This window comes from Odocoileus virginianus, chromosome 30 (assembly GCF_023699985.2).
Source record: "Odocoileus virginianus isolate 20LAN1187 ecotype Illinois chromosome 30, Ovbor_1.2, whole genome shotgun sequence".
NCBI lineage: Eukaryota > Metazoa > Chordata > Mammalia > Artiodactyla > Cervidae > Odocoileus > Odocoileus virginianus.
The window spans coordinates 36,407,556-36,434,286 of record NC_069703.1 but is presented as its reverse complement, the minus strand read 5'-3'; the positions used below and the strand labels follow the sequence as shown (position 1 = coordinate 36,434,286).

Here is a 26,731-nt window from a genome sequence, read left to right as displayed (position 1 = left end):
CCTCTGTTTTCACTCAGGTTTGTTTGAAGGCTATTACCAGATGATGAACTCTCAGGGACAGACATGCAGTAGGTTACTGCAAGTCATTTCTGTTAACAGTATATCTGTTTTTCATCCTTCACCTCTACTCCAGCCTTTTGATAAAGTGTCACTGGGCAGCCAAGGATAACAAACTCTGTGAGCTCAAAGTTTCACCAAGCCTACCTATCATTGTGAAAGCATCTGAACCTAATACTCTGCTTGAAGCAACAGAAAAAGACTTCTGTTGCCAAGTTGCCACGGTTGGTTGCCAAGGCAGGTTGATTCATGGAAAAGGATACAGGTTGGTTCATGGAGAAGGATACCTAAATCAATATAACTGAAGGCTTGAAGGCATAGGTACATGGTGAGATCATGGCTTCAGACTCCACGGGGTCTGCCAACTGAAATAGCCCTCTTCTTCATGACTGCAAGTTTCCAGATTACCTGGGCCAGCAACTAAGTCAACTCTGCAAGGTTAGAGGCCATATCTTTGGTCTTTCCCACTCCACTGTCCCTGTTGTCTAGGACAGTGCCATGGCAGACTGTGGAATAGACGGGTTAATAGTCCAGAAAAAGGATGGGAGAGGCACTGGGGACACTTACCAGCTTTCTGAAGCTCTCTGGCTAGCCTCCCATCAAACAGGTTCCTGGCAAGGGCTCTGGAGAAGTATAAAGTGACTGGGAGTTACTGTTAGTTGTTGGGCTTCATGGGAGCAGAGGAAGGGCAGAGAGAATCCCAGGGTGATGGCCCAAGAAGAAGCAATCTGGAGGTCTGGGTTCCAGTCCCACTTGAGATGTCAACTTGCTGGTGTCCTGAGTTGAGTGACCTGTCCACTTTGCGCCAAGATTACCTCTTGGAATCACTTCAAGTCCTGTGTTTAGAAGCAGAATATATTAGCTCCATTTTGCAGGTGAGAAAACTGAGGCTCAGAGAAAATAAGGTCATGCAGTTGCTATGGCAAAGGAATTTGGCTTGAGTCACAAGCTAAGCTGCATGGAGCCTTGATGCTCTAGGCACCTCCTCTGGTGCCTGTAAATAACTCTTGATGTTAAGGGTGGTTGATCTAATGATTACCTGGAGTGGAATGATGGGAAAGGCCTTCTTGCCAAGAGTCCAAGGACATACCACTGTAAGTCTTCCCTTCTTCATTCCCTTCCTCTCACTCCTACTGCCCCAGCTGGACTCTGTATTTTCCTGACCCTCCTTACTCCAAACCCCTTTGGCTTTACCTAAGCTCCAGCCTTTCAAACTGAAAAGACCTTTTAGGATCCTCAGCACACAAAACTGGCCTGAGATGAGGCAGGCCTCCTGCCTAATACAGAGCTCCCCAGCTCCCCACTCTTCCTCCACCAATCAGGAAGCAGGGGAGATCAGCAGTGGCCATTTAACAGATGAGTAAGACAGGAAAGAGAAATCATTTGCTCTCATTCCAAAGACCAAGTGCCAGACAGGAATTCAGGGCCATTCCTCCTCTTCTCTTGGGACTTTCAGATAGCCAAGGGGTTGGGATTGGCACATAGGTTTCAACTGAGCTCAGAATAGCCTGGAGGAGATCATCACGTGCTGTTTCACATCCAAGGAAATTGCATGTCCACCTTTTCAGCAGCTTTTATCCCCTCAAGCCCACCAGGCAAGGCTGGCTCACCTGCCTTCAGCTTTGTTCCTGTCTCATGTGAGTCACAGGAAAATCCAGACTTTGGATGGCCACCTCTTTTACATGTCCCCAGAGAACTCTGTTAATGAAAGATATTTATAGTAGTGTTTAGAACAGAAACAGTTTTATAAATAACCCAAATATCCCACAGAGGGGGCTGGTCAAACAAATGATCACATTACCTTACCATGGAAGTCAGTGTGCCCTGGAGAATAATGACACATAACACTTATTTTACGTGGATACTCCTCTAAGTATCCTACGAGTTTTGATCTAATTCTCACAGCAACCCTATAAGGAAGAGATGACTGTGCATGCGTGCTAAGTCGCTTCAGTTGTGTCTGACTCTCTGCGACCCTATGGATTGTAGCCTGCCAGGCTCCTCATTCCATGGGATTTTCCAAGCAAGAATACTGGAGTGGGCTGCCATGCTCGCCTTCAGGGATCTTCTCAGCCCAGGAATTGAACCCATGTCTCCTGCATTGGCCAACGAGTTCTTTACCACTAGCACAACCTGGGGAGCCCAAGAGATTACTACTGGTGCTATATTACAGATGAGAAAACTGTGGCACGGAGAAGCTAAGTCATTTGCCTAAGGTCACACAGTAAGTGATAGAGCTAGGATTCAAATGCAGGTAGTCTAGTGTCTGAGCCTGGACCTTTACCCACCATAATAGTGTTGTAGAAAGATTTTTCCTGGTTTGGAAACTGCTTATGATATACTGTTCATGAAAAAAAGCAAGTTACTAAACATGTGCTATATAATCTCATTTTTTGTAGGGGAAAAAAACAAGGCATAAATTCACATGAATAGAAAAAAATCTAAAAGATTATATACAAAAAGAAGTAGAGCTCGTTTGGAGAGATGATGAAATCATGGGTGCTCTATGTAAGTTTTACACACCTCTGCATTTTTGAGGTTTTCTAAGGTAAACATGTCAAACTTGACATTATGCAATAATAATCATTTCTAACATTTATGGTAAGTTCTCTACATATGTGACAGTTTATGTATACTACCTCATTTAATCTTTACAACAAACCTATGAGATGGATACTGATTTTTCTCCATTTTACAGATAAGGAAACAGACTCAGAGATATTGATCATCTTACCCAAGGTCACACAGCTAATAATTTGCAGAGCTAGGATTTGAACCCAGGTCGCCTGACTCCAAAGCTCATGTTTGTTAAATAGATAAATGATTGACTTAGCCACACTCTAACTAAGCATGCCCAGATCAAAATCACACCTTTGGTGTGGACAGGATTCCAGAGAGAAGATGTGGGGGTCCTACCTACCTCCTTGGTCACTGCCCATGACTGAGTTTTCCAATATTTAACTCAGATAAGGAGGGCATGGCAGTGTTCGCATAGAGTCCTATTTCTACAGAAAATGGATGATTACACGTGAAAGCTACAGTTCATTTCAGTCGCTCAGTTGTGTCCGACACTTTGTGACCTCATGGACTACAGCATGCCAGGCATCCCTGTCCATCACCAACTCCTGGAGCCTCCTCAAACTCATGTCCATCGCGTCGGTGATGCCATCCAACTGTCTCATCCTCTGTCATCCCCTTCTCCTCCTGTCTTCAATCTTTCCCAATATCAGGGTCTTTTCAAATGAGTCAATTCTTCGCATCAGGTGGCCAAAGGATTGGAGTTTCAGCTTCAGCATCAGTTCTTCCAGTGAACACTCAGGACTGATTTCCTTTAGGATGGACTGGTTGGATCTCCTTGTAGTCCAAGGGACTCTCAAGAGTCTTCTCCAACACCACAGTTCAAAAGCATGAATTCTTCAGCGCTCAGCTTTTTTTATAGTCCAACTCTTACATCCATACATGACTACTGGAAAAACCATAGCTTTGACTAGATGGACCTTTTTCGGTAAAGTAATGTCTTTGCTTTTTAATATGCTGTCTTGGTTGGTCATAGTTTTCCTTCCAAGGAGCAAGCATAGTCTCTCTGATTTGATTCATCATACCTGTAGGAAGTCTAGTCACTCAGACCAGGAGGCCACAGTCATGGCACAACTTGCACACCTTCATTTCCAAAACACAGGTTGCCAAGCATGCTTATGTAGTCTCACATTTATAATAACTCTGTGAGGAAAGCAAAGCAGCTCATCTTATTTGACTCATAAGGAAATTGAGACTGTAGGTGGTTTAGTTAATGGAAGACAGAAGTGCAAAGCAGTTAAGAGCAAAAGCCGTGGCATCAGATGGATGTGGGTTGGGTTCTGACTCTGCTGTTTACTAGCTATGTGACTTTGGGTGCTTACATCACTTCTCTGAGCAGCAGTTTTCTCATCTGTCAAATGGGAGTGGTGATGCCTACACTCACAGGTTTGAGGGAAAGGGTAAATGAAATAATGTCTGCAAAATGCTGGGTCCAGTGCTTGGCATTCCAGAATCAGCAGCTGTTATTCAGTCAACAGGTGTTTCTTGAGCACCTGCTATGGAATAAGCACCAGGTGCTGAGGATACAACAGTCAGAAGTTCCTGGTCTCATGTCATTTGGATCTGAGTCAGTGAGGGCAGGAGCATGTAGATACCTGAGGGGAGGGGTGCTTTTGGCATGGGAAACAGCAGGTGTACACAGAACATATCCCCCAAACATTTTGTTATGAAAAACTTCAAACATAAACCTAAAAAGTTGAGAGAAAGGTACAGTGAAAAGCCATTCACCTCCCCCCAGAGTTGACAATTAACATTTGATTTATGACATTTCTGCTCTAGATCCCATGTGCTTTCCCAGGGACCCTGCCTTGAAGATTTGGAGTCAAACTATCTGGAATTGTCATCGGAAAACAGGGGTCTTTTGCAAGAGACAGAGAGGAAGAGAGAAAACTCCCCTTTTGATCAGTCATCTGAGAGAGGCCACCTGTGGGGTCAGATCCCTTTTATTAAAGAAAGCCTTTCTGTTCATGCAGGAGCTTGGCCCTCTTGTCAAGTGGTCTGCCTCTCCCTGGACAGGATCAGGACACACAGGGCTTTAGGAATCCCCTGTGGGAACCAGCTGCCATCATCACTGTGTGCCAGCATGTAAACACAACCGTCAAGGGCTCCAAGCCCAGGGGCTGGCAGCGACTGGAAATCTCTAGTGTTCATCTGCCTGACATTTGGTGCCCCTGGGTAGGTAGGTACAGCTGCCTGCTTCACAACCTGCTGGTACAGGACCCAGGCCAACGAGGATCACATTCACTTCCCCCCTCACAGTGGAGCCTCCTGTTAAGGAAACTTCCACGACCAAAGACGCGGAAGCAACCTGAATGTCCATCGACAGAGGGATGGATGAAGAAGACATGGTGCATATACACAATGGAATATTACTCAGCCATTAAAAATGAAATGATGACATTTGCAGCAACATGGGTGGACCTAGACATTGTCATCCTGAGTGAAGTAAGTCAGACAAAGAGGGAGAAATATCATATGACATCCCTTATATGTGGAATCTAGAAAGCAATTATACAAATGAACTTACTTACAAAACAGAAGGAGACTCACAGACTTAGAAACAATCTTATGGTTGCTGGGGTAGGGGGGCAGGATCAGGGGAAGGGATAGTTAGGGAGTCTGGGATGACATGTACACCCTGCTATGTTTAAAATAGATAACCAACAAGGACCTACTGTATAGCACATGGAACTCTGCTCAATGTTATGTGGCAGCCCAGATAGGAGGGAAGTTTTGGGGAGGATGGATATATATATGACTGAGTCCCTTGCTATTCACCTGAAACTACCACATCATTAATCAACTATACCCCAAAACAAAATTTAAAGTTAAAAAAAAAAGGACTAATGGCCTGAAAAAGGCCAGAAATCAAAACCAAGGCTGACCATGAGGGCTGAGCTCTAGAAACCAGTACTTTTGCCTTATTTACTGATGAGATAGCAGAAGGCTTGGAATCCTACATTGTTAGTCTTTCAGAAGTAGAAGAAAACTTAGCAGTTATCTGGGCTAAAGTTAGGTGGTTAAACACCCAGGTGCCCAAGATAGACTGCCCAGGTTGAAATCCTAGCTCTAATACTTACTAACCCCACAACCTTGGGCAAGTCCCCTGATATTGCTGTGCCTCAGCTTGCAGAAAGGCTAACAGTCCCATCTCACAGGCTCATTAACTGAGTTCATACATGTAAAGTGTCTAGAACAGTGCCTAGCGTACTAAAGTACTTAGTAAATTTTAGCTCCCCAAGATACCTAAACCAAAAGTAACCAGGAGTGGTTTGTAGCCAATTTTTTCCCCAGATGCATGTGTTAACATACAGTGTTGTTATTATTTCACAAAAGTGAGAACATACACACTGTTCTGTAACTTCCTTCACCAAATAATATATCCCCTGTGCCATTTATAAACCTTAAAAGCAGTTTCTTCTGGATTTTTCTGCATCTTCAGAATGATTATATTGGTGGCAGATTATGTGTCTTGTAGTTTACTTAACCAGTCCCCTACTACTGTACATTTAGGTTATTCTCAACTTTTTCTATTTTGTAAATAAAGCTGCACTGAGCAAGAAATGACTAATGTCAATGACTGTGTGACCTTGGGTGTGACCTTCTGGGTTTAGTTTCATCTAAAAACAAAAAAGAGAAGATTCTACCAGGTGATTAACATCTCCCATAATCCACATATGAATCACTCACAAGACATCTCTGACAACTAACCATCAGCTTCTGCTTGCATTCCCCTAGCGACAGGATGCTCACTATCCCATGAATGGTCAATAAAATATCCACTCATGTTGGGCTACAATCTGCCTCCCTGCTACTCCTAGCCAGGTTTTAGTCTCTGGGCCCTTATAAATTCAGTCTGCACACAGTGGCCAGTGACTTGGGCCAGTGTAGAAGGTAAAAAATGTTGATTCCTCCTTCCTTCCCTTTCTCTATATCTCAGATCTTCTGCTAAGCAAATGGATGTGGCCATAGGAAAAGTTAGCTGCAGGGGCAGAACGATATCGCAGGTGCCTTACATCCTGTTCCAGGGGACAGTCCTCCATTGTGGGGTGGGGTACAGAGGCTGGTGACCATCATCAAATGCACTGCAGTGCTCATGCCAGGCAAGTCCTGGACTGCTCTATGAGCAGGTGACAAGAGTGGGGGACAACTTTAGCCTTGGTCTAGAGTGGGACTTCCACCAGGGCTTTCCTAGAGCTGGATTGCCTCCTCCTTTCATTTGTCACACCTGCCCTTGAAAGATTGAGAAACAGGTCAGAGTCTGTATTTAAATACAGATTCAGATAAAACTAATTTCAATGGTGTGGCTTTGAGGAGTTAGTTCTCTGTGGGTCCTAGGTCCTCCCCAGGACTTAATATTGTTCTTTGCTTTCATTCATTCATTCATTCACTATATCGTTTTTAAGAGCCCACTTGGTGCCCTCTCTGACCTGTGGTAAGGTTTTAAAGAGAAATTTGCCAATCCATAGCTCCATCTAAGCATCCATTTCCCCATTTGTGAAATAAGGATGTTGATCTATTCTCTGCCTTTCTTTCAAGATGTGAAGGTAAGCGAAAAAAGGGATGAAGGAGGATTCTTGTGTTTGAGGGTCGAGTGAATGAATGCCCTCTTTTCAACTGGACACAGTACCTGCCCTGTGGTAGGAATGTAGCAACTACTTTTTGAATCAATAAATGACTGAATGAATCAATTAATGCTGGAATAAATGCATTTTCCTCCTCCCTGTCACTGTCCCTCTGCTCCTGTGTTAACTCCATAGATAGGTCAGCAGGACCAGCCTTGCAGCCTGAGATAAGGCCTTCCGCGGGTGTCTCTCCTGTCCCTCCCCTTAGAGGGTGTGGGGCCGAAGGGTAATGCCTGGCGCTGGTGGAAACGCAGCTCAGAGGCGGACGCAGGATGGGCTCTAAGTACCAAAAGTCTGTGCGGGTCTGGTTTCCCCCATTGGCCTTAACGCTGGAGGTGATTTTCATTGTCGTCTTCTTCTTTTTCACCTCCTATCCAGCTGCAGTAGGTGAAAAGAAGACGCTCTTGAGGACCTACCGAGGTAAGTGTCCAGAGGGGAGGTGGTCACAGAGGCAAACAGCAGGCGCAGGGAAGAGGAGGTCCTCTGGGGGCATAGGGCCTCCTTTCCACAAAGTCTCTGAGGAAAGGGATCCCCTCATCCTCTTCGATCTGTTGCACAAAGACCCAACCAAACATGCCGTCTCTTCTTTAGGACCAGTGTGGCCATCACCTCTTCCATGACGCCTTCCTTGATTTGTCAGGGCAGAGGGAGGGGCCTCCTTTTCTCTGTTCCTAGATTTCCCTTTGCCAAAGGGTCTTCACAATTCTCTGCCTTCACTACCCCCTCTTCTGTTTCCTTAACAGCAAGGAATTTCATGGTGGTGTTGGGTTTGAGGGATTTTGTTTCCTTTTTTTTTTTTTTTTGGTCTCTTTTTCTCGTTTCTGTACCACCTTTGTTTTGGAAGCTTCCTTCTCACTTAGGGGCTTGGAAGTCTGCTTTCTTCCTGCAAATCCTGAGGCACAAGCTCTGGCTGAAGAGAATGTAGGATGGTTGTTATTTTATATATATGCAGCTAAAAATACTCATAGACCATGATGAGAATGACTCTCAACAAGATAGACATCCACAGTGGTGTGGCTTCTGCTTTTTTAAAAAAGTTGAGAAGAGTTTTCAAGTACCTCGGAGAGTCAAGATGTTGTTTGTGATAATGGAAGGACCTCCTTGAGTGAGGTCCGTGAGATGAAACAGAAATGTAAGCCTGGCTGAGTGCTTGCATGTTTCTAGTGATGTTAGCTAGTTAACTAGAAGCAAAGGGAAGGCATCCCTGGGCCCTCAGAGGTAGAAAGAAGAACAAGGAGATGACTTGGGGAGGGAAGTCCTTACACTGCTTTATGGGCTAGCCCAGAGAGGGTGCTCAGTGCCTAACAAGCAAGGCCTGGGCACAATTTTCATTCATTTCAACTTACTGTAATTCTTTTCAATCGGGTACAATGTGATTCAATCCATTCATTCATTCATTTGCTCGATCTATTACAAACCATGTGGGATCCAGATACGTGCTCATCAGAGCTGATATTTATTGATTACTTACTATGTACCAGGCACTCCAGTATTCTCACCTAGAGAATCCCATGGACAGAGGAGCCTGCTGGGTTACAGTCCATGGGGTCGCAAAGAATCAGACAGGATTGAGCAACTAAGCATCCATGCACACACCAGACACTATTTTAAATGCTTTACACTGAATCCGCACTGTCACCCTATGAGATAGGTACTATTTTTTAAAAATAACAATTTTATTTATTTATTTTTGGCTGTGCTGGGTCTTTGCTGCTGCAAAGACTTTTCTATAGGTGCGGCAAGTGGGGGCTACTTTCTAGTTTCGGTGCTCGGGTTTCTGATTACAGTGGCTTCTCTAGTGGAGCGCGGACTCTAGGGTGCTCCGGCTTCAGCAGTTGTGGTTCCCAGGCTCTAGAGCGCAGGCTCAGTAGTTGTGGTGCAGGAGTTCCAAGACATGTGGGATCGTCTCAGATCAGGAATCGAACCATGTCTCCTGCATTGGCAGGCAGATTCTTTAGAGACAGGTACTATTATGATCTCTACTTTTCATAGAAAGAAACTAGGCACTTGGAGTGATTTGCCCAATACTGTTCGGCTAGCAGTAGCGCAGCAGTTTTAAATTTTGCTGCTGTTCTTTAGTTGCTAAGTCGTGTCTCACTCTTTTGCAACCCCTTGGACTGTAACCTGCCAAGCTCCTCTGTCCATGAGATTTCCCAGGCAAGAATACTGACTAGGTTGCCATTTCCTTCTCCAGGGGATCTTCCCGACCCAGGGATTGAACTTGAGTCTCCTGCATTGGCAAGCAAATTCTTTACCACTGAGCCATCAGGGAAGTCCTTGGTTTAAAGTTAAGTAGCCTTATACTTGGGCTTCTGTGGTGCTCAGATGGAAAAGATTCTGACTGCAAAGTGGGAGACCTGGGTTCGATCCCTGGGTTGGGAGGATCCCCTATAAGAGGCATAGCAACCCACTCCAGTATTCTTGCCTGGAGAATTCCCATGGACAGAGGAGCCTGGTGGGCTTACAGTCTGTGGAATCGCAAAGAGTCGGCCAAGACTGAGCGACTAAGCACAGCACAGCCTTATATTTAAAACAAAAAACCAACAAAGACTACACAGGGAATTCTGCTCAGTTTTCTCCAGTAACCTAATAGGGAAAAGTATTTTAAAAAGAATGGACCCACGTATATGTATAATTGAATTGCTTTACTGTACATCTGAAACGAACACAACATTGTTAATATGTTGTGTTAATAGTTAACAGTTGTATTCTCCAGTATAAAATTAAAATTAAAAAATAAAATAGATTAAATAAAACTAAATTAAGGGGAAAAAAGAAACTTAAGCAGCCTAGTTTGAATTTCCATGCCCTTAACCATGATGCTTCACAGCCCCATTTAACAGTGAGGTTGAGTCTCTTGTCATATAATCAGTAGGCACAGGAGCCCATATTTCAATTTTGTAGTTTGGATCCAGTTTTCTTTACCCCTAGGCTGTGCTGCTAACATAGACATAATTGTCCTCAGAGCATCTGAGGATGCTCACGCTCTATGGAAGCACAGAGGAGGGCTTACAACCCAGGCAGGGAGATGGGGATGTCAGGAAAGGCCTCTGGAGGGAAGTGACTGCCCAGCCGGGCCTCGAAGGCTCAGGTAGAGTATAACCATGTGAAAATAGAGGGTCGTGAGCACAGCAGGAATCGTTGTCTTCATCAGACTGAACCAGGCTGGAGTTTAACCCTACAGTGCTGTAGAAGCATAAAGAGGGAAGCAGTGGGTGGACCCATTCCCTTGAGTAAGCAGGCTGGACTTCATTTTCTTGATCTATTAGAAAGCAGGAGTGTGATCAGTTTGGGTTTGGTTATGGAGAAAGCCATTCCAGGACTGGCATGGGGGTGGGGAAGGGGCCTGACTTGAGGTGGAAACCAGTGTGGAGACTGTAGTGTTGTATGGACTGGGGGGCTTCAAATTTTTCAAGCAGGCCCCATATTTCTATGTTCTACTTAAATCTTGCTGCAGTAATATGTTTTGCACAATTATCATAGATGTATGTAAATTAGAAAATTGGAAAGACATCAAAAGGAAATATAAAATATTTTCAAATGACTGATTGTGATGGTGTCAGTCACTCCAGGCATGGTCCATTGTTACCGTGAATGACAGTGGATGGTAATTCATTCCTCAGGGTCTTCTGGATAGTTTCAAATTATCTTGCTTGACTCCTTGTCAGATGTGATTAGATTGGGTTTTTTCTTTAACTCTGAAGGTGACTGACGGAGAGCGTGCACAAGAAGTATCCTTCTACCCTTTGTTTCTGCGCTTGCCTGACATTATTCTTTTGCCTTCAATCTGTGGTTTTTGGCAGTTGTTTGAGCCACTAGTCCATTTTGTAAAGGTTAGTTGAGTTAAAACTAAGTAGCAATCTGTCAATCTGCTTAATCGAATCCAGTCCACGTAAACTATAATAAGTCATTTAAACCAGCCAATTCTAAAAAAAAAGACATTTTTGAGAATACCGGGAAATCTGAATAAAATGTGAGTATTATGTAACACACAGGCATTATTATGAGTTTCATTAGGTGTGATAATAGCATAGTGGGTGGTTTTAAACCTACTTGCGGCTGCTGCTGCTACTAAGTCGCTTCAGTCATGTACAACTCTTCACGACCCCAGGGACTGTAGCCCACCAGGCTCCTCTGTCCATGGGATATTCCAGGCAAGAGTACTGGAGTGGGTTGCCATTTCCTTCTCCATTAAACCTATTTAGAAGTAGGTTTAACAATTTAACAAATGGTGAGCCCTATTTGTTAGAGACGCATACTGGGATAGAACAGTGTCTGGGATCCGTTTCATGCCAAAAAGAAGCAGAAAAAGGAGAAAGAGGTAGGGAAGGGGGAGGGGGAAGGCAGAGGGGGGAGGGGGAAGGAGGAGATGGAAAAGGAGAAAGAGGAGGGGAAGAAAAAAGAAAAGCTAAGGAAGGAAACAGGTGGAGAAGGATAATAAAAACAAGATTGAATGGGATTAACATAAACACACAGCTACATAGAAAATAGATAATCCACAGAACCTGCTGGTTTAGGTAACTCTACTCAATAGCCTGTGTTAATCTCTATGGGAAAAGCATCTGAAAAAAGAAGGGATATATGTGTATGTGCAACTGAATCACTCTGCTGCACACCTCAAACTAACACAACAAAAGAAGAGGAAAGAAAGAAAACGAGGGGAGAAGGATAATTAAAAACAAGATTGACCCCATGTGGCAGTCATCAAAGCTGGGAATGGGTACATGATGTTCACCATGCTACTCACTCTGTTTTTGTGTATGCTTAAAATTTTCCATAATAAAGCTGTCAATTAAGCAAAACAAAATCCTGTCATTAGTTACAACAAGATGAATGTGAAGAAATACATGTCACCCCCTCTTCAGGGGCCTAATATTCCCTCATTTTACCTTCCAAAGCTGGGGAACTAAGCTGACATCCTAAGCAAGTCAGAGGAGACTCCTGGATTCATCTGAACATTAAATGCTTGCTGAGTCACAAACTTGACCAAGTGCCTTTAGGGGTAGAAGAACCTAGATCATGGTCCTCAAATGTGGTCCCCAGACCAGCCATCTCAGCATCCCCTAGGAACTTGTTAGAAATACCTGGGCCCCCATCCATACCTACTGATCCAAAACTCAAGAGTGGGGCCCAGCAATCTGTGTTTTACCAAGCCCTCTAAGTGACTCGAATACATTGAAGTTTGAGGACTGCTGGAGAGAGACTGGTTCACATCTTTCCTCTGCCTCTTCTAAGCTGTGAGACCTGGGCAAATCACTCAACCTCTCTCTGCCTCTGTTTTAACCTCTGTCACATGATGATTGCACTTGCTAAGTTGTCGAAACGCTTGAAAGAATGAACACATACGAAGACTGATAGGGTATTAGCTTTGAACTTCCCTTGCAGTCCTGGAGAAGGAAATGGCAACCCACTCCAGTACTCTTGCCTGGAAAATCCCATGGACAGAGGAGTCTGGTAGGCTACAGTCCATGGGGTCGCAAAGAGTCTGACACGACTGAGCGACTTCACTTTCTTTCTTTTTTTCCTTTGCAGTCCAGTGGTTAAGACTCCATGTTTCCAATGCAGGGGGCTTGGGTTGGATAGCTGGTCAGAAAACTAAGATCCCACATGCCACAATAAAGCATTGCAAAAAAAAAAAATTAGCTTTTTATTATGAATAGACTTTAATTTCTTAGATGTTTTAGAAAAATGAGTAGAAATAGCAGTGCTAATATCTCTTCTTCTGGCAGCCCCTATGGATTGTCTGGAGTATCTTCTGAGGGGTGTGAACCCTACTCTGATGACCACTGGCCTGGATGACCTGTGATGAGGTCAAATGGGCAGGGGCAGTAAAGGAGAAGCAGAGAGTCAGATTCAAGAGTTATTTAGGAGATAAACTTGGCTGTTCTTGGAGAAAACAAGGAAGGAGTCAAGGATGGCTTCAGATGTGTGATTTGGCAGACGGAGGTGCCCATTTCTGAGATGAGAGGCACAAGGGGAAGGGAAGATTGGGGGATAAATGAACAATGATATGTTCATTCTTGGTTTGGGATTGAGGTGCCAGTGAGATGATTGGGGAAAGCAATTGTATCCATTATCTATTGCTGCAACAAACCACCCCCGACCTTAGTGGCTCAAATAGCAATCATCTAATTTGCTCCGGACCATGATCCTGTGGTTCAGCAGTTTCAGCTGTACTGTGGCCACGCAGATCTTCTGTCAATTTCACCTAGGGTCACTGTGCATCTCTGGGGCTTCCCTGGTAGCTCAGCCAGTGAAAGACTCCACCTGCACTGGGGGAGGCTGGGGTTCGATCCCTGGGTCGGGAAGACCCCCTAGAGATGGGAATGGCAACCCACTCCAGTATTCTTGCCTGGAGAATTCCATGGACAGAGGAGCCTGGGAGGCCCATGGAGTCACACAGAGTAAGACACGACTGAGCAACTAAGCATACATGCACGTCCCATACATCTCCAGCCTGGAGCTTTGACTGGGGCTGAACAGTCTCTGATAGCCTCATTCGAGTGTGCGTCAGTTGATGCTGGCTGGACGCTTAGCCTATGTGACTCCAGAAGACTGGCCCAGATTTTCACATGGCAGCAGAGGGGTTGCAGCAGTAAGAGGGCAAGACCCAGAGGTGCTTTTCAAGCCTCTGCTTGCATTGTGTTTGCTGATGTCCCGTTAGCCAAAGCCAACCACAGTGCTCAGCTCAGGCGGGACGGTTCTATACTGGAAGGCATGGTTCCTTGGGGGCCATTACTGTGGCCATTTGTCACACAGAGCCTGCTTGAACGATGCCAGATTGGGGGACCATCCTGGGTCCTGCACTGTGGCTACCACCCAGTTACCCCCATACTCCTTAGAAGCAGGAAGGAGAGCTATTAAAAGACAAGAAGGGCTTTGCCAATGACGTGTACTGACGTCATTGGCACTCGTACACTGTTCACGCTTCAGTCGTGTCTGACTCTTTGCGACCCCATGAACTGTAGCCTGCCAAGTTCCTCTGTCCGTGGGATTCTTCAGGCAAGAATACTGGAATGGGTTGCCATTTCCTCTTCCAGGGGATCTTCCTGACCCAGGGATGGAACGTGCATCTCTTGTGTCTCCTGCACTGGCAGGCAGATTCTTTACCACTGCACCACCTGGGAAGCCCACATCTTATCTTTCCCCACCCTGTTGATTGGGAAACCTCTTTTTTTCCCCCAGACTGTTATAGGGGTGAGGGTGAGCTTGGAGGTTTTGGGGGAGGGGAAGGCAGCATGAGGCTTCATGGATGGTTCCAGACCAAGGCTTGCAGAGGTACCGTGCAAAGTCAGTGGTGGGGAGAAGAGTGTGGAGGTCCAGCCCAGGGCCCGAGGGACAGAAGCCGGGCCTGGCTTTGGAGCTGATGAAGTGTCTGCAGGTCGGAGGGAGGTGGAAGGGTGTGTGAGGAACAGTGGAGACTCCCAGGGGCAGTCAGGCTGAAGGAGTGGGGGACAGTCTTGTCCAAAGGCACAGCTAACAAGTGGCAGGCCTGAGATAATTTATAGTCCTAACATTTACCATGCCCCAGTGCTAGGCTAAGCGATTCACAGGAGCCAAGGAACTCACTACTAGCAGCAAACCTCTGAGCAGGTGCCATTATTTCAGACCCCTTTATAGACTAGGAAGCGGGGACATGGAGGTTGAACCAGGCTCTGAACTCTGATAGCCAGACTCAGAGGCCCACACTCATATTTGACACTATGGAGAGTGAAGGATGGAGGGGGAGGCAGGATGGTATAGCGATTAAACCCAGAGCCAGGATTCAGGTCTGCCACCACCATTTGCTAGCTGTGTGACCTGAGCTAATTCCAGCACCTCTCTGTGCCTCCCTTTCCCCATCTGTAAAATGGGGATAATCAAAGATACCTCCTGCGTGGGCTTGTCATAGTCTAAGGATGGTAGGCACTTGGATGAGTCCCTAGTTTGTGGAGGGCACCATATATGTGCCTGCTGTTACAATGATGTTGATTATTGCCCTACAGGACTCCCAGGTTAGACTTGCTCCAAGTCATGGGACTTGCATAAACTTCTCCGGAAGGCCCACCTTAGATCATGTGTAAAACTCCCCTCTGAGGCCTGGGTATGGGGCCCCTGGAGCAACCCTCTCCTTATCAGCCCTGGACACCTTAGGTCCATTATCTTATCAGACCAGCAGCTGATGCAGGGCATAGCACAGGCTCTGAGAGGCGGAGGCTGATACCAGTGGGGATGATGCCCTGAGCTGGGACCCAGCGTTGAAGCTGGGATCCAGCTGTGAGACATGGGAGGAGCGGGGGTGGGCCAGAGCCCCATGAGGCTGGGAGAGGAAGTGGGAGGATACAGGGGGTGAGAGTACAGGGGCCCTGAACTCAGACGTAATTTACTGATCAGTTTGGGGTGAGTGAGCTTTGTCAACAGCTCCAAGAAACTGCCACCCTAATTTTATCCCCCTGGCTGGAGCACAAGCCCAATCCCACCCCAACCCCCAGGGACAGTGTGGGGTTGTAGGAGGAGGGTTCTGAGCTCTGTACCTGCAGCAGGCGTGGCAGCTGTGCCTGATAAAGCCCCAACCAAGAGTCTCTGACTTTTTATCTTCAGAACCCCATGGACTATAGCCTACCAGAATCCTCCATCCATGGGATTTTCCAGGCAAGAATACTGGAGTGGGCTGCCGTTTCCTTCTCCAGGGGATCTTCCCAACCCAGGGATCGAACCCGGGTCTCCTGCATTGCACACAGGTGCTTTACCATCTGAACCACCAGGGAAGCCCTCTTCAGAGCCCCACCTCTGACCTAATCCTGGTTCCCTGCCCTTCCCACACGCTGCCCCCTCCTCTGAATACACCAGAGCAGTGAGGTCCTTGGAGAGTATCAAGTCCAACTCCCATGAGCTACAGATAGGGAAACTGAGTCTCAAAGAATGCAAGGGACTTGCCTTAGGTCCCTTAGTGAGGTGTGGACAAACAAGAGCAAGAGACAGCCTAGCACTGAGGGGAGGGCACTGCCCCAGGAGTCCAGAGCTTGGCTCGCTGCAGACATGCTCTGTGCTCTTGAGGAAGTCACAGTCTGTCTCTAGATCCCTTCTGTAGAATGAGAGGAAAATGGAAGGGTTCCCCTATTCATGGAAACTTCAGTAAGTCTGGACCCTTTACATATAGCATTGCTGCAAAATGGGGAACTGTTTTGTTTTTATTTTTTAACAGCAGTTTTAAAGGAAAGATTGAATTTGCATATCTAAAAACAAGGCACTCAAAGCTAGTGCACTGGGACAACCCAGAGGGATGGGATGGGATGGGGAGGGAGGTGGGAGGGAGTCCAGGATGGGGGACACATGTACCCCCGTGGCTGATTCATGCCAGTGTATGGCAAAAACCACCGTGATATTTTAAAGTAATAGCCTCCAACTAAAATAAATAAATAAATTAAAGAAAAAGAATTTGCATCTCTAAAGTGGGGTGTGAAGTCTCTAATTGGCCACAGGCCTCACCACTCCCCAGTATACGCTGTAACCTTCATTACATAGTTCCCTTCTCAGCCCCTGGAGGGATTCGAGCAGTCCCAAGAGGAGCCCCTATACAAAATGTGCCCATTCCACCCCCATTCCAAGAAGGAGACTGAAACATTGCCTCCCCTCCCCTCCTTTATGTCAGAGAAGAAGGTGCAAGAAGTTGAATCCTCCTGATTTTCCATTTTTCGCCCACTCCACAAGTCCCCAGATCCCATGGACCCAGGCGGGTCCCCTGTAATCCGGTTGACCTGGGATTATTAACCACCCAAATCCTGTGTGCAAGACCCTAGCTACCTGTATTTTTCAATGAAAGTAAATTTCAATGTAAGTTGAAGAGGATTTGGAGAGCTCTGGAAAGAAGAATTTCCTTGTTGCTATCAGACCCAAGGCTGGAGACCAGGTGACTTCTTACTGCTGTGAAGGTGATGATGGTGCTGGTGGCGAATAGCCTCTATTTACTGAGCTTTGTCCATATTCCCGGGACAGAGCCAAGCTCTTGAACAATTTCCCAGTACCCTCTGAGCAGGGATAATAGCCCTTATTTAGCTGATGAGGAGAGAAAGCAACCCAAAGGTCATGCAGCTAAGAAGCTGAAACATACAAATCGCCATTCTTATAGGTCAAATGGTCAGATATTGGCAATTTAATATGATTTAACCTAATAGAGAATGATAGAGCCTCAAAGCACAGGCTTTTTTTCTTAAAGAAAAAAATTACTTACTCTCTTCATAACAGTTGTAGAAAATTTTAACACTAAAATTTTTTTAAAAAATAGAACTCTCCTAAACCCTGAGATAATCTCCGTGGGGGCGGGGAGGGAGGGGGCGGAATTCCTTTAAGACGTCTCTCCAGGCATTTCCACACATGTGAACCTAGTTGATGTTTGTTGATAAAATAGTCTTTACTATTCAGGTAAATTATGTGTATTTTACCGTTTGATTCTGGCAACCTGATGAGGGAGGTATAATTATTTTTCCCACTTAATAGAAGAGAAAACCAAGAGGGCAGATAGTGTGGTAACTCAAGGCACAGGCTCTACAGCAGACCCTGTAGGCTGAAATCCCAACTCTATTGGCTGGAGCAAATGATAACTCCTCTATGCCTCAGTTTTCTCATCTGCAAAATGGTGATAATAACAGCACCCACAGTGAAGGACGCTTGTGAGAACTAAACGAGATAGTTTATGTAAAGTGGTTTAAACAGCGTTGGCATTTGGCAAACAGTCAATAAATGTAGGCGGTTATTAAAGCTCAGAGACGTTAAAGAGCGACACACAGCTGGACAGTGCCAGAGCCCTGATAGAACCCCAAGCTTATCTAGTTCCAGAGCCCAAACCGTTACCCGTTTTGCAAAGTTGGAGCTGATTCAAAGCATCTGCCCTTTCCTCTTCCTGGTCCCCTCCAGAACATCAGCTAAGTCCCTCTCCCCCATCTGCCATGGCATCCACCACACTTAAGTCTGAGGCTGGGAAAGGGAGGGTCACCCAGGTGGCCCTGATGCTTTCCAATGGCCCCCCAAGTCCCCCTCAGCAGGAGCCGAAGGAGACAGCTGTTTTCTGCAAAGATAATTTAGTTCTTGCCTGTGAACCTCTAGACCCGTTACTGCTCCCTCTTTTCTGAATGACCTGAGCTAAGTCACCAAACTATGTAGCCTTATTTTCTCTCACATATGATCAGGAGGTTAAACTTGATTTTCAAAAAGCAAGATATCAGTACCTTTTCTGAGTGTCAGCTACGTGCCAAGGACGGGTCCTGACTCCTTACGCACGTTCATATTATTGTGTTTAACAATAACAATAATTGCTACCTTTGTTGAACACTCACCGTGGGCCAGGCTCTGTGTTAGCTCAGTCATTCCTTCCCTCAACCCTGTATGTGTTATCCTCATTATCCAGATAAGAAAACTGAGGCTTAAAGAGGGGAGGTAACCTGACCAAGCTCTCTTCAATGACCCCTAATGCCCTTCCAGTTGCCGTTTGGTAAAACTAACACAACCTTCCACTTCGTCTGCTTCTCTTCCTCCTTGGTCTCTCCCCGAGCAGCCTTCCAGGATGTGTTCCTCATGGCCACCCTTGGCTTCGGCTTCCTCAATACTTCTTTGCGGAGACACTGCTGGAGCAGCATAGCCTTCAATCTCTTCCTGCTGGCCCTCGGGGTGCAGCTGGCAGTCCTGCTGGATGGCTTACTGATCCAACTCTCCCTTAGAAAGATGACCATTGATATGCTCAGGTAACTAGATGGCTGCTGGATCACTTTTGGGTTCTTGGGGGTCTGGGGTCCAAGAGAGTGGATTCTAGAAGTGCTGGGATGTCTCTAGCACCAATGCTATGCAATATTCAAGACTTATTTAAATTAAGTTATACATTGTCTAAAACTCATGTTTAACTGGCATCCTCTATTTGATCTGACAACCCTCCTTTGTGACATCACAAGAGACCCAGATCTACAGCCCTCCTTGTGTCTTTTCTTTTTTTTTAAATTGATTTAAAAAACTTATACAGTGAATATTAGTTCAAAGAAAAAAATAATGGAGATTAGACAAAAAGAAATCTTGCACTCAGAAAGATAGTCTCTTGAAAAGAAGGAAGTACCTTCAGTCTTCAAATGCTAGTGGACAAGAAATAGCCATGCCTTTAGTTTCTTTAAATTAACTTTGGTCTATTTAGATGCCTTTAGAAGAGCTAGCAAAATTAACCTGTGTTTCTAGATGTCAGAATAATGGTTACCTGAGGTGTTTCTTTGGAGAAGGCAATGGCACCCCACTCCAGTACTCTTGTCTGGAAAATCCCATGGACAGAGGAGCCTGGTAGGCTGCAGTCCATGGGGTCGCTAAGAGTTGGACACAACTGAGCGACTTCACTTTCACTTTTCACTTTCATGCATTGGAGAAGGAAATGGCAACCCACCCCAGTGTTCTTGCCTGGAGAATCCCAGGGATGGAGGAGCCTGGTGGGCTGCTGTCTGTGGGGTCGCACAGAGTCGGACACAACTGAAGTGACTTAGCAGCAGAGGTGTTTATTGATTAGGAAAAGGCTCCAAAGAAGCTTATGGGATGCAAAAAACATCCTCTTGGGCTTCCCTGGTGGCTCAGTGGTAAAGAGTCACCTGCCAATGCAGGAGAGGCAGTTTCAATCCCTGGGTCAGAAAGATCCCCTGGAGAAGGAAATGGCAACACACTCCAGCGTTCTTGCCTGGAAAATCCCATGGACAGAGGAGCCTGGCTGGCTATAGTCTATGGGGTCACAAAGGAGTCAGACATGACCTAGCGACTAAATAACAAAAACATTCTCTATGTATTCTGGGTGATGGTTACACAAGAGTATACATGTGTATATACATATGGTGGTACATGCTCAGTCATGACTCTTTGTGACCCCATAGGCTATAGCCAGCCAGGCTCCTCTGTCCATGGAATTTTCCAGGCAAGGATACTGGAATGGTGTGCTGTTTCCTCCTCCAGGGGATCTTCCCTGACCCAGGAACTGGACCCGCATCTTGTGTGTCTCCTGCATTGGCAGGTGGATTCTTTACCACTGAGCCACCTGGGAAGCCCTTATATACACATATACACATCCATATAGTTGTACATGCCTGCAGAAATAAGTCATTCACACTCAATAGGAGGAACAAGGTAAAAAAATGTTTTTAATTGTTTTTTGGTTTTAACCAGTTCTGAAACTTTTTCTTGCCCATATGATGGTAAATCCCATCTCAAGTATCTGGGGACCCCATCACCTTTCAAGGCCATTCTACCCTCCCCTCTGATACCCTGCTAACACTCTGGGCACTACTCTTAAACACCTCTCTATGAGCCAGGCTCTGTGCTGGGCACTTTACAAACATTATGTGTTTAACTCCCTCATGGAAGGGTCTGATGGGGTATACTGCCAAGGAATGAGATGCTCAGAGCTCACGAGACACTTGCCTAGGGTCACAGAGTTAAGTGGTAGAAGTGGCTTCAATTTTCATTCTGTAGCCTTTCTCACACACTGCAAAGTGGCCATGATAAGAAACACAATCTAGCCAGCTCCCCATTGGCCCTGAAAAGAACTCTCCACCTTTTTTCTTTTTTGATTTGGGCTTCTTTTATTAAAAAAAAATTTTTTTTTTCATTTTTCATTTTTTGGCCACGATGTGCAGCCTGCAGGATCCTAGTTCCCCAGCCAGGGATGGAGCCCTCACTGCCTTCATTGGAAGTGTGGAGTCTTAACCCCTGGACTGCCAGGGAAGTCCCCTCCACATTTTTTCTTTTAAACCATTTTAGAGCTGATCCAGGGGGGTTCTTTAACCCGACCCCCACCCCAGTAACCACCTGGGAAGTGACACAGGGCATTCTGGGGGAGCCCTGACAGGGTGGTCCTGGTCTGGGGTTTCTGCAGCCTTGGCTTAAGTCACACGAGCCTTTGGCCTCCTGCACCTGAGTCTCCAGGCTGCCCCCTTCTTCTGACGTCCTGCCTGCAGGAATCTGTTTGCCCTTGATTCAATCTGGAAAGACAAGAAGAGGCCGTTTACCGCCGGAGTGAACGCCCCTGCCCCACCCTGACCACTCGGGTCCTCCTGGCTGTGACCCCCAACGGGACCGGCTTCCCAGAGTTGAACAATGGGCTCCTTTCTGACCTTCCTGCTCTGACTGGGGTGGTGGGTGGTGCCCAGGCCTGCCTCCCAGCCCAGCCCTCTCCCTCTCCCGGTCCTGAGGCCTCGCCCACCGGTGCAGACTGACTTGGCTCTAAATCGGTTCTGCCTTGAGTCATCGATGACCAGTCCCTTCAGGGCAGGGGCCTGTCTTCCTCAGTCTTCCCCTCCTTTATTTCCCTCACATAGTAAGGACTTAGTAATTGGTTACTGGAACAAAGATGAAAATAAAAAAGAACCCGAAAATATGTGATATTTTTAATGCTGTACATTGAGGGCCTATCATAGCAATAACTACCCTCCTGTGTTTGACTCACTTTGCCCTCCCAACAGCTCCAAAGGCCTTGCCTCTACATTTACAGATGAGGAAATGGAAACATAGTGTGGTTAAGTCATTTGCCCAAGGCCACACAGCCAGGAAGTGGCTGAGTCAGGACTCCAACCTTGGCAGCCTGGAAGGAGATTGTCCTAAGCACTGCACTTCACTGTCTCAACACCTCCCCCATCCCTGGGGTTTGAAATCCTGCCACTGGCACAGAATCTCTTGAATTAGCCCTTTGCCAAGGAAAGCATCGACTCGATGGACATGAGTTTGAGCGAGCTCTGGGAGTTGCTGATAGACCACGAAGCCTAACATGCTGTAGTCCCTGGGATCGCAAAGAGTCGGACACGACTGAGTGCCTGAACTGAACTGAATGAAAGGAGTGCTCACCCCAAAGATAACATGGCCAGTCACAGTGAAACACTCAGTGACAGACCCATTATTTCCAATAATTCCTGGTCCCTCTGAGACTTTTTCCCCATACCCTTGGCCCTCCTCTGGTCTTTCTTCCAAAATCCTTGAGCCTTCAGCAGGATACTACTTTGGCAGCAAACAGTGGGAAGGCTGTGTCCAAACTTCAGAGTCCAGGCTTTGGATCCAGGCCAGCTGGGTCGGTTTGAACCTTGTGTTTGTCATTAACTAGCTGTGTGGCCATTACCAAAAAGTTACCTCATCTAGTCTCAATGTCCTGTCCTGTAAAATGGATGCACTGGATGGTACCTAGCACCATCGCTTTACAGAGGATTACCTGGAGGATTTAAATGACATGATGGACTTGCAAGACTGTTATCCAACAGTCTTGTTATCCAACAGATGATGATAATGATGATGGCAGCAGTGGTGGTAGCATCATCATCAACTCCTAGGGGGAAGGGTGGTCTCAGCAAGGTGCCCAGAAGAGGGTGGGTTGGCTTAACCACCAAGGATTGTCCAGTTCGGTGCCACCTCCCCCAGGAAGCCCTCCCTGATGAGTCCAGTTCACAGTGCTCCCTTCCTCCAATGAACCCGTCTTGCCTCGTGGTATCACGTGCCATGTCTGACTCGTTGCGACCCCATGGACTGTAGCTTGCCAAGCTCCTCTGTCCATGGGATTCTCCAGGCAAGAATACTGGAAGTGGGTTGCCATGCCCTTCTACAGGGGATCTTCCCAACCCTGGGATCGAACCTGAGAGTCTGCTGCAGCTCCTGCATTGCAGGCATATTCTTTTCCCACTGAGCCACTTGGGAAGCTGCATGATGTCACAGATCGTCTTAATTGACAGGGTCAGGATGTCTGCTTTGTCTCCCCAGGCCAGTCGTAAGTGCCTTGAAAACAAAAGCTATTCTCTCCTTCCAAATCCCCACACTAAGCTTGCTCACTTGTCAAGGGAAGGAAAGAGTCGGTAATAGCACTGAGTTCTTTGTGCCAGTCCTGGTGTGATCCACGCACGGGCACGACCATTCCTTCTAATCCCTCACCCCGCTTTCATGAGATAAGTATTACCATCATTCTTATTTTACAGATGAAGAAGCACACTCAGTGAGATTAAATAGCTGCTCAAGTGGAAAAGCTGGAACTGGAAGCCAGACTTGTCCTACTTCCAAACCCAGTCTTTTTTCCACTACAAGGAGAGGGAGAGATGAGGATTCAGTTCAGTCACTCAGTCGTGTCCAACTCTCTGGGACTCCATGGACTGCAGCACGGCCAGGCTTCCGTGTCCGGAGCGGGTGTCTGCATCACTGGAGAGATGGCAGGTGAAGAGCGCCCTCTATTGAGCATCTGTGTGTGATGACGGCGGAAGAGAAGCCCAGGGCAGGATCCGAGCAGTCAGATGTTCTCAGAACCTCAACGCATCCTTAGTTGGGATGAGTGTCCAGATCAACCTCTCAGCGTGTGGCTGCCACCCTGATGGGGGAAGGGAATGAAGGAGATTCCAGACTGGGCAGCATACATCCCCATGAGAGCAGAAATGTGTATTTGCTCTCCTGTTCTGTCCCCGGTTTTTTGAAAAGTATCAGGCAGAGAGTAGGTCCTCAACAAGTGTTTGTTGAATGAATGAATGAGAGGCATTGTTACTTCTCTATCCTCCCTCCTCCCTGTCCTGCCCACTCTCCCCAGTATTCAGAAAGCCACCATGAGCGCTACATCTGTGCTGATCTCCGCGGGTGTCGTCCTGGGGAAGGTCAACCTGCTGCAGCTGGTGTTTATGACGCTGATAGAGGTGACAGCCTTCAGTGCCACGAGGCTGGTCGGCATGAATTACCTCAGTGTGAGTCCTGGTGATGTGAGGAGGGACGTCTGGGATAAGGGATGAGCAGGTGGAAGGGGAGGGCTCCATCTCTATTTGATAAAGCTTCTGTGATGAAAAAAAAATTAGAGACAGGCCAAAATGGGGTCGCAAAAGTGTGGTGTCTGCTCAACATTCAAATGCTATGGAAGGGTGTTCCCACAATAAAAACACTGCTGTCAAGGAAAGAGGTCAGTTCCTCACCATAGGCAGCACATTACAAGCCTTCTCCTGCTTTGTTGTGGTTCTCGTAGTGGTTGTTTTAGAAAGTTGCATTAACTAAAAGCCATCTCCTCTCTTCTCTGCAATGTGTTAGTTTAGGTGGTCCAGGGAAGGGTTTAGCATTGATTTTTAGAGTTCACGTCTTCTCCTTAAAAACTTCATTTCAGCCTGGGCTTCTTTCATGGAAGGGCTCAGGGGAAACCAGAGCCAGAAACCAGAGCTGTTTCAGTAGACATGACTCAAGAAATGAGGATTCCAAGTTGACAATTGCCAAATGTGGTTTTTAGATTCCTGGGGGACCTCAAAGAGATTAAAAATGGAAGATCTCTTCCATTCTTACAAGAGAATTCCACAGAGTTGCATTTTTATATATGACTAAGGGTTCCTTACTTTTCATTCATTCATTTCACAAATATTTATTCTGAGCCTGTTCTGTACCAGGCACTCTTCTAGGCAATGGGAAAATGTATCTGTCATGGAACTTCCTTGTTTATTGGCAGAGGGAAAGGCTACCAGTAATCAATAAAATAGGCAAAAGAGATACCATGCTGAAAGTGAAAGTGTTAGTCGCTGTCATGTCCAGTTCTTTTGACCCCATAGACTGTAGCCCGCCAGGCTCTCTGTCCATGGAATTCTCCAGGCAAGAATAATGGAGTGGGTTGCAAGTTCCCTGGGTCAGGGGAACTTCCCAACCCAGGGATTGAACCCACATCTCTTATGTCTCCTGTATTGCAGGCAGATTCTTTGCCATCTGCTCTATAGCAGGGCTCTATAGCATGTTAGATAGTGATAAGTACTATGGAGGAAAAAATACAATGAAGGTAGAAGATATGAATAGTTGGGTGAGGGGATAAGGTGTTAGGAAGAGTGGCCAGGGAAGGTTTCACCAGGCAAATAATTTTTGAGTAAAGAGCTGAAGGCAGCAGGTGTGCAAGTCATGTGGATATCTGAAGACAGGGGCAGATCAAGGACAGAGCTTTTGGAGTGGTCTTCATCTTTCAAGAGTAGGATCTTATTAGTGACATTATTCATTTTAATTTTTTATTTTATTACTGTTCTTTTCTGGCTGCATCATGGCATGTGGAACTTCCCTAGCAAGGGGGACTAGGAATATAACCTGTGTTCCCTACAGTGAAAGTGTGGAGTCTTAACCACTGAACCACCAGAGAAGTGCACTGATACACTGTTTAGAATTGATGGTATCACACTGACTCGATGGACATGAGTTTGAGTAAACTCTAGGAGTTGGTGATGGACAGGGAGGCCTGGTGTGCTGCAATTCATGGGGTCACAAAGAGTCAGACATGACTGAGCGACTGAACTAACTAACTAATGATAATAAGCCTGCAATGCAGGATACCCAGGTTCCATCTCTGGGTCAGGAAGTTCCCCTGGAGAAGGGAATGTCAACTCACTCCAGTATTCTTGCCTGGAGAATTCCAGGGACAGAGGAGCCTGGTGGGCTACTGTCCACGGGGTCATAAAGAGTCGGACATGACTGAGCAACTAACACTTTCACTTTCTGTGGTAATAAAAGGGAGATGGACTTTTGGTTGGTTTTATTATTGTTTTAAATTCTCAACAGACAATGCATCCCATTATTGCCTGTACCCAGAATGGACCGCTCCCTCTATCCTGTACTCCAGGCAGTAGAACAGGCGGTTCAAAGTGGTACTGACATGAGAGCATGGCTGTGGGTTTAAGGAAGAGCAAGGGAATGAGCAGGAGGTGAAGTCAGAGGGTTTGTGGGAGAGCAGGTCACGCAGGGTCCTGTTGGTCATAGTAAGAATGCCGACTTTGACACTGGGGGAGACAGGTGCCACTGGGGGATTCAGAGCAGAAATGTGCCATGAGCTGACTTAGATTTTAACAGTATTGCTCTGGCTGCTACATGGAGAAGAGTCAGCTGGGGGACAAGGGTGGAAATAGGGAGACCAGTTAGAAGGTTATCACAACAAGTATTGAGCAAGTATTGAAGTTGGTTTAAACCAAGTGGGGGTCGTTGGGGCATGGTGGTAAAAATTCTGCCAAATCTGGATATCTTTTTGAAGGCACAGTGGACAGGACTTAACCGTAGCCCACTGAGTTGTGAAGGATTACTAAATTTGATATTTGTGTTGGGGTGTGTGTGTAATTTCCTCGGTTTGGTCTTGCCACAGCAAAAACTGGAAGTGACGGACAGACCAGTGTTACAGCTCCATGTTACAGTGCAGTTTTATTTAGAAAACAAAGGAAAATACATCCTTGAGGGCGGGTCGACCCAAAAGACAGGAGAAGAGAAGCCCCGCCCCTCCTCTTTTTATATTTTTTTCTCCTCCCTCTAGCCCTACGTAAACTGGGCTAGCCGGGAGGGCTGTTTGTTTTACCTGAGATCTTCACTCCTTTGTTCTATTTTCGGGGCTTTTCCCTTCTTTGTCTTTTAGCCACGACCATTCTGGACTCCTTTTTCCTATTCTATCTACCTAACATTTGTAAAGCAAAATTAGCACATAGCTTGAATTTTCTGAAGACTTTAGCTTGGTATTATAAAATCTCTGGCAG

General features: G+C 46.3%; 1 protein-coding gene across 1 annotated transcript in view; it reads left to right on the top strand.

Annotated features, from left to right (window-relative positions):
• The first annotated feature begins 7,390 nt into the window (after positions 1–7,390).
• Positions 7,391–26,731, top strand: part of LOC110147671 (RH-like protein IC) — a 39,248-nt gene continuing 19,907 nt past the window's right edge. Inside the window, exons 1-3 of the mRNA XM_020909321.2 lie at positions 7,391–7,679; positions 18,790–18,976; positions 23,800–23,950. Of these exons, the coding sequence (XP_020764980.2) occupies positions 7,532–7,679; positions 18,790–18,976; positions 23,800–23,950 (486 nt within the window). The 5' untranslated portion in view covers positions 7,391–7,531. The remainder of the gene's footprint in view (positions 7,680–18,789; positions 18,977–23,799; positions 23,951–26,731) is intronic.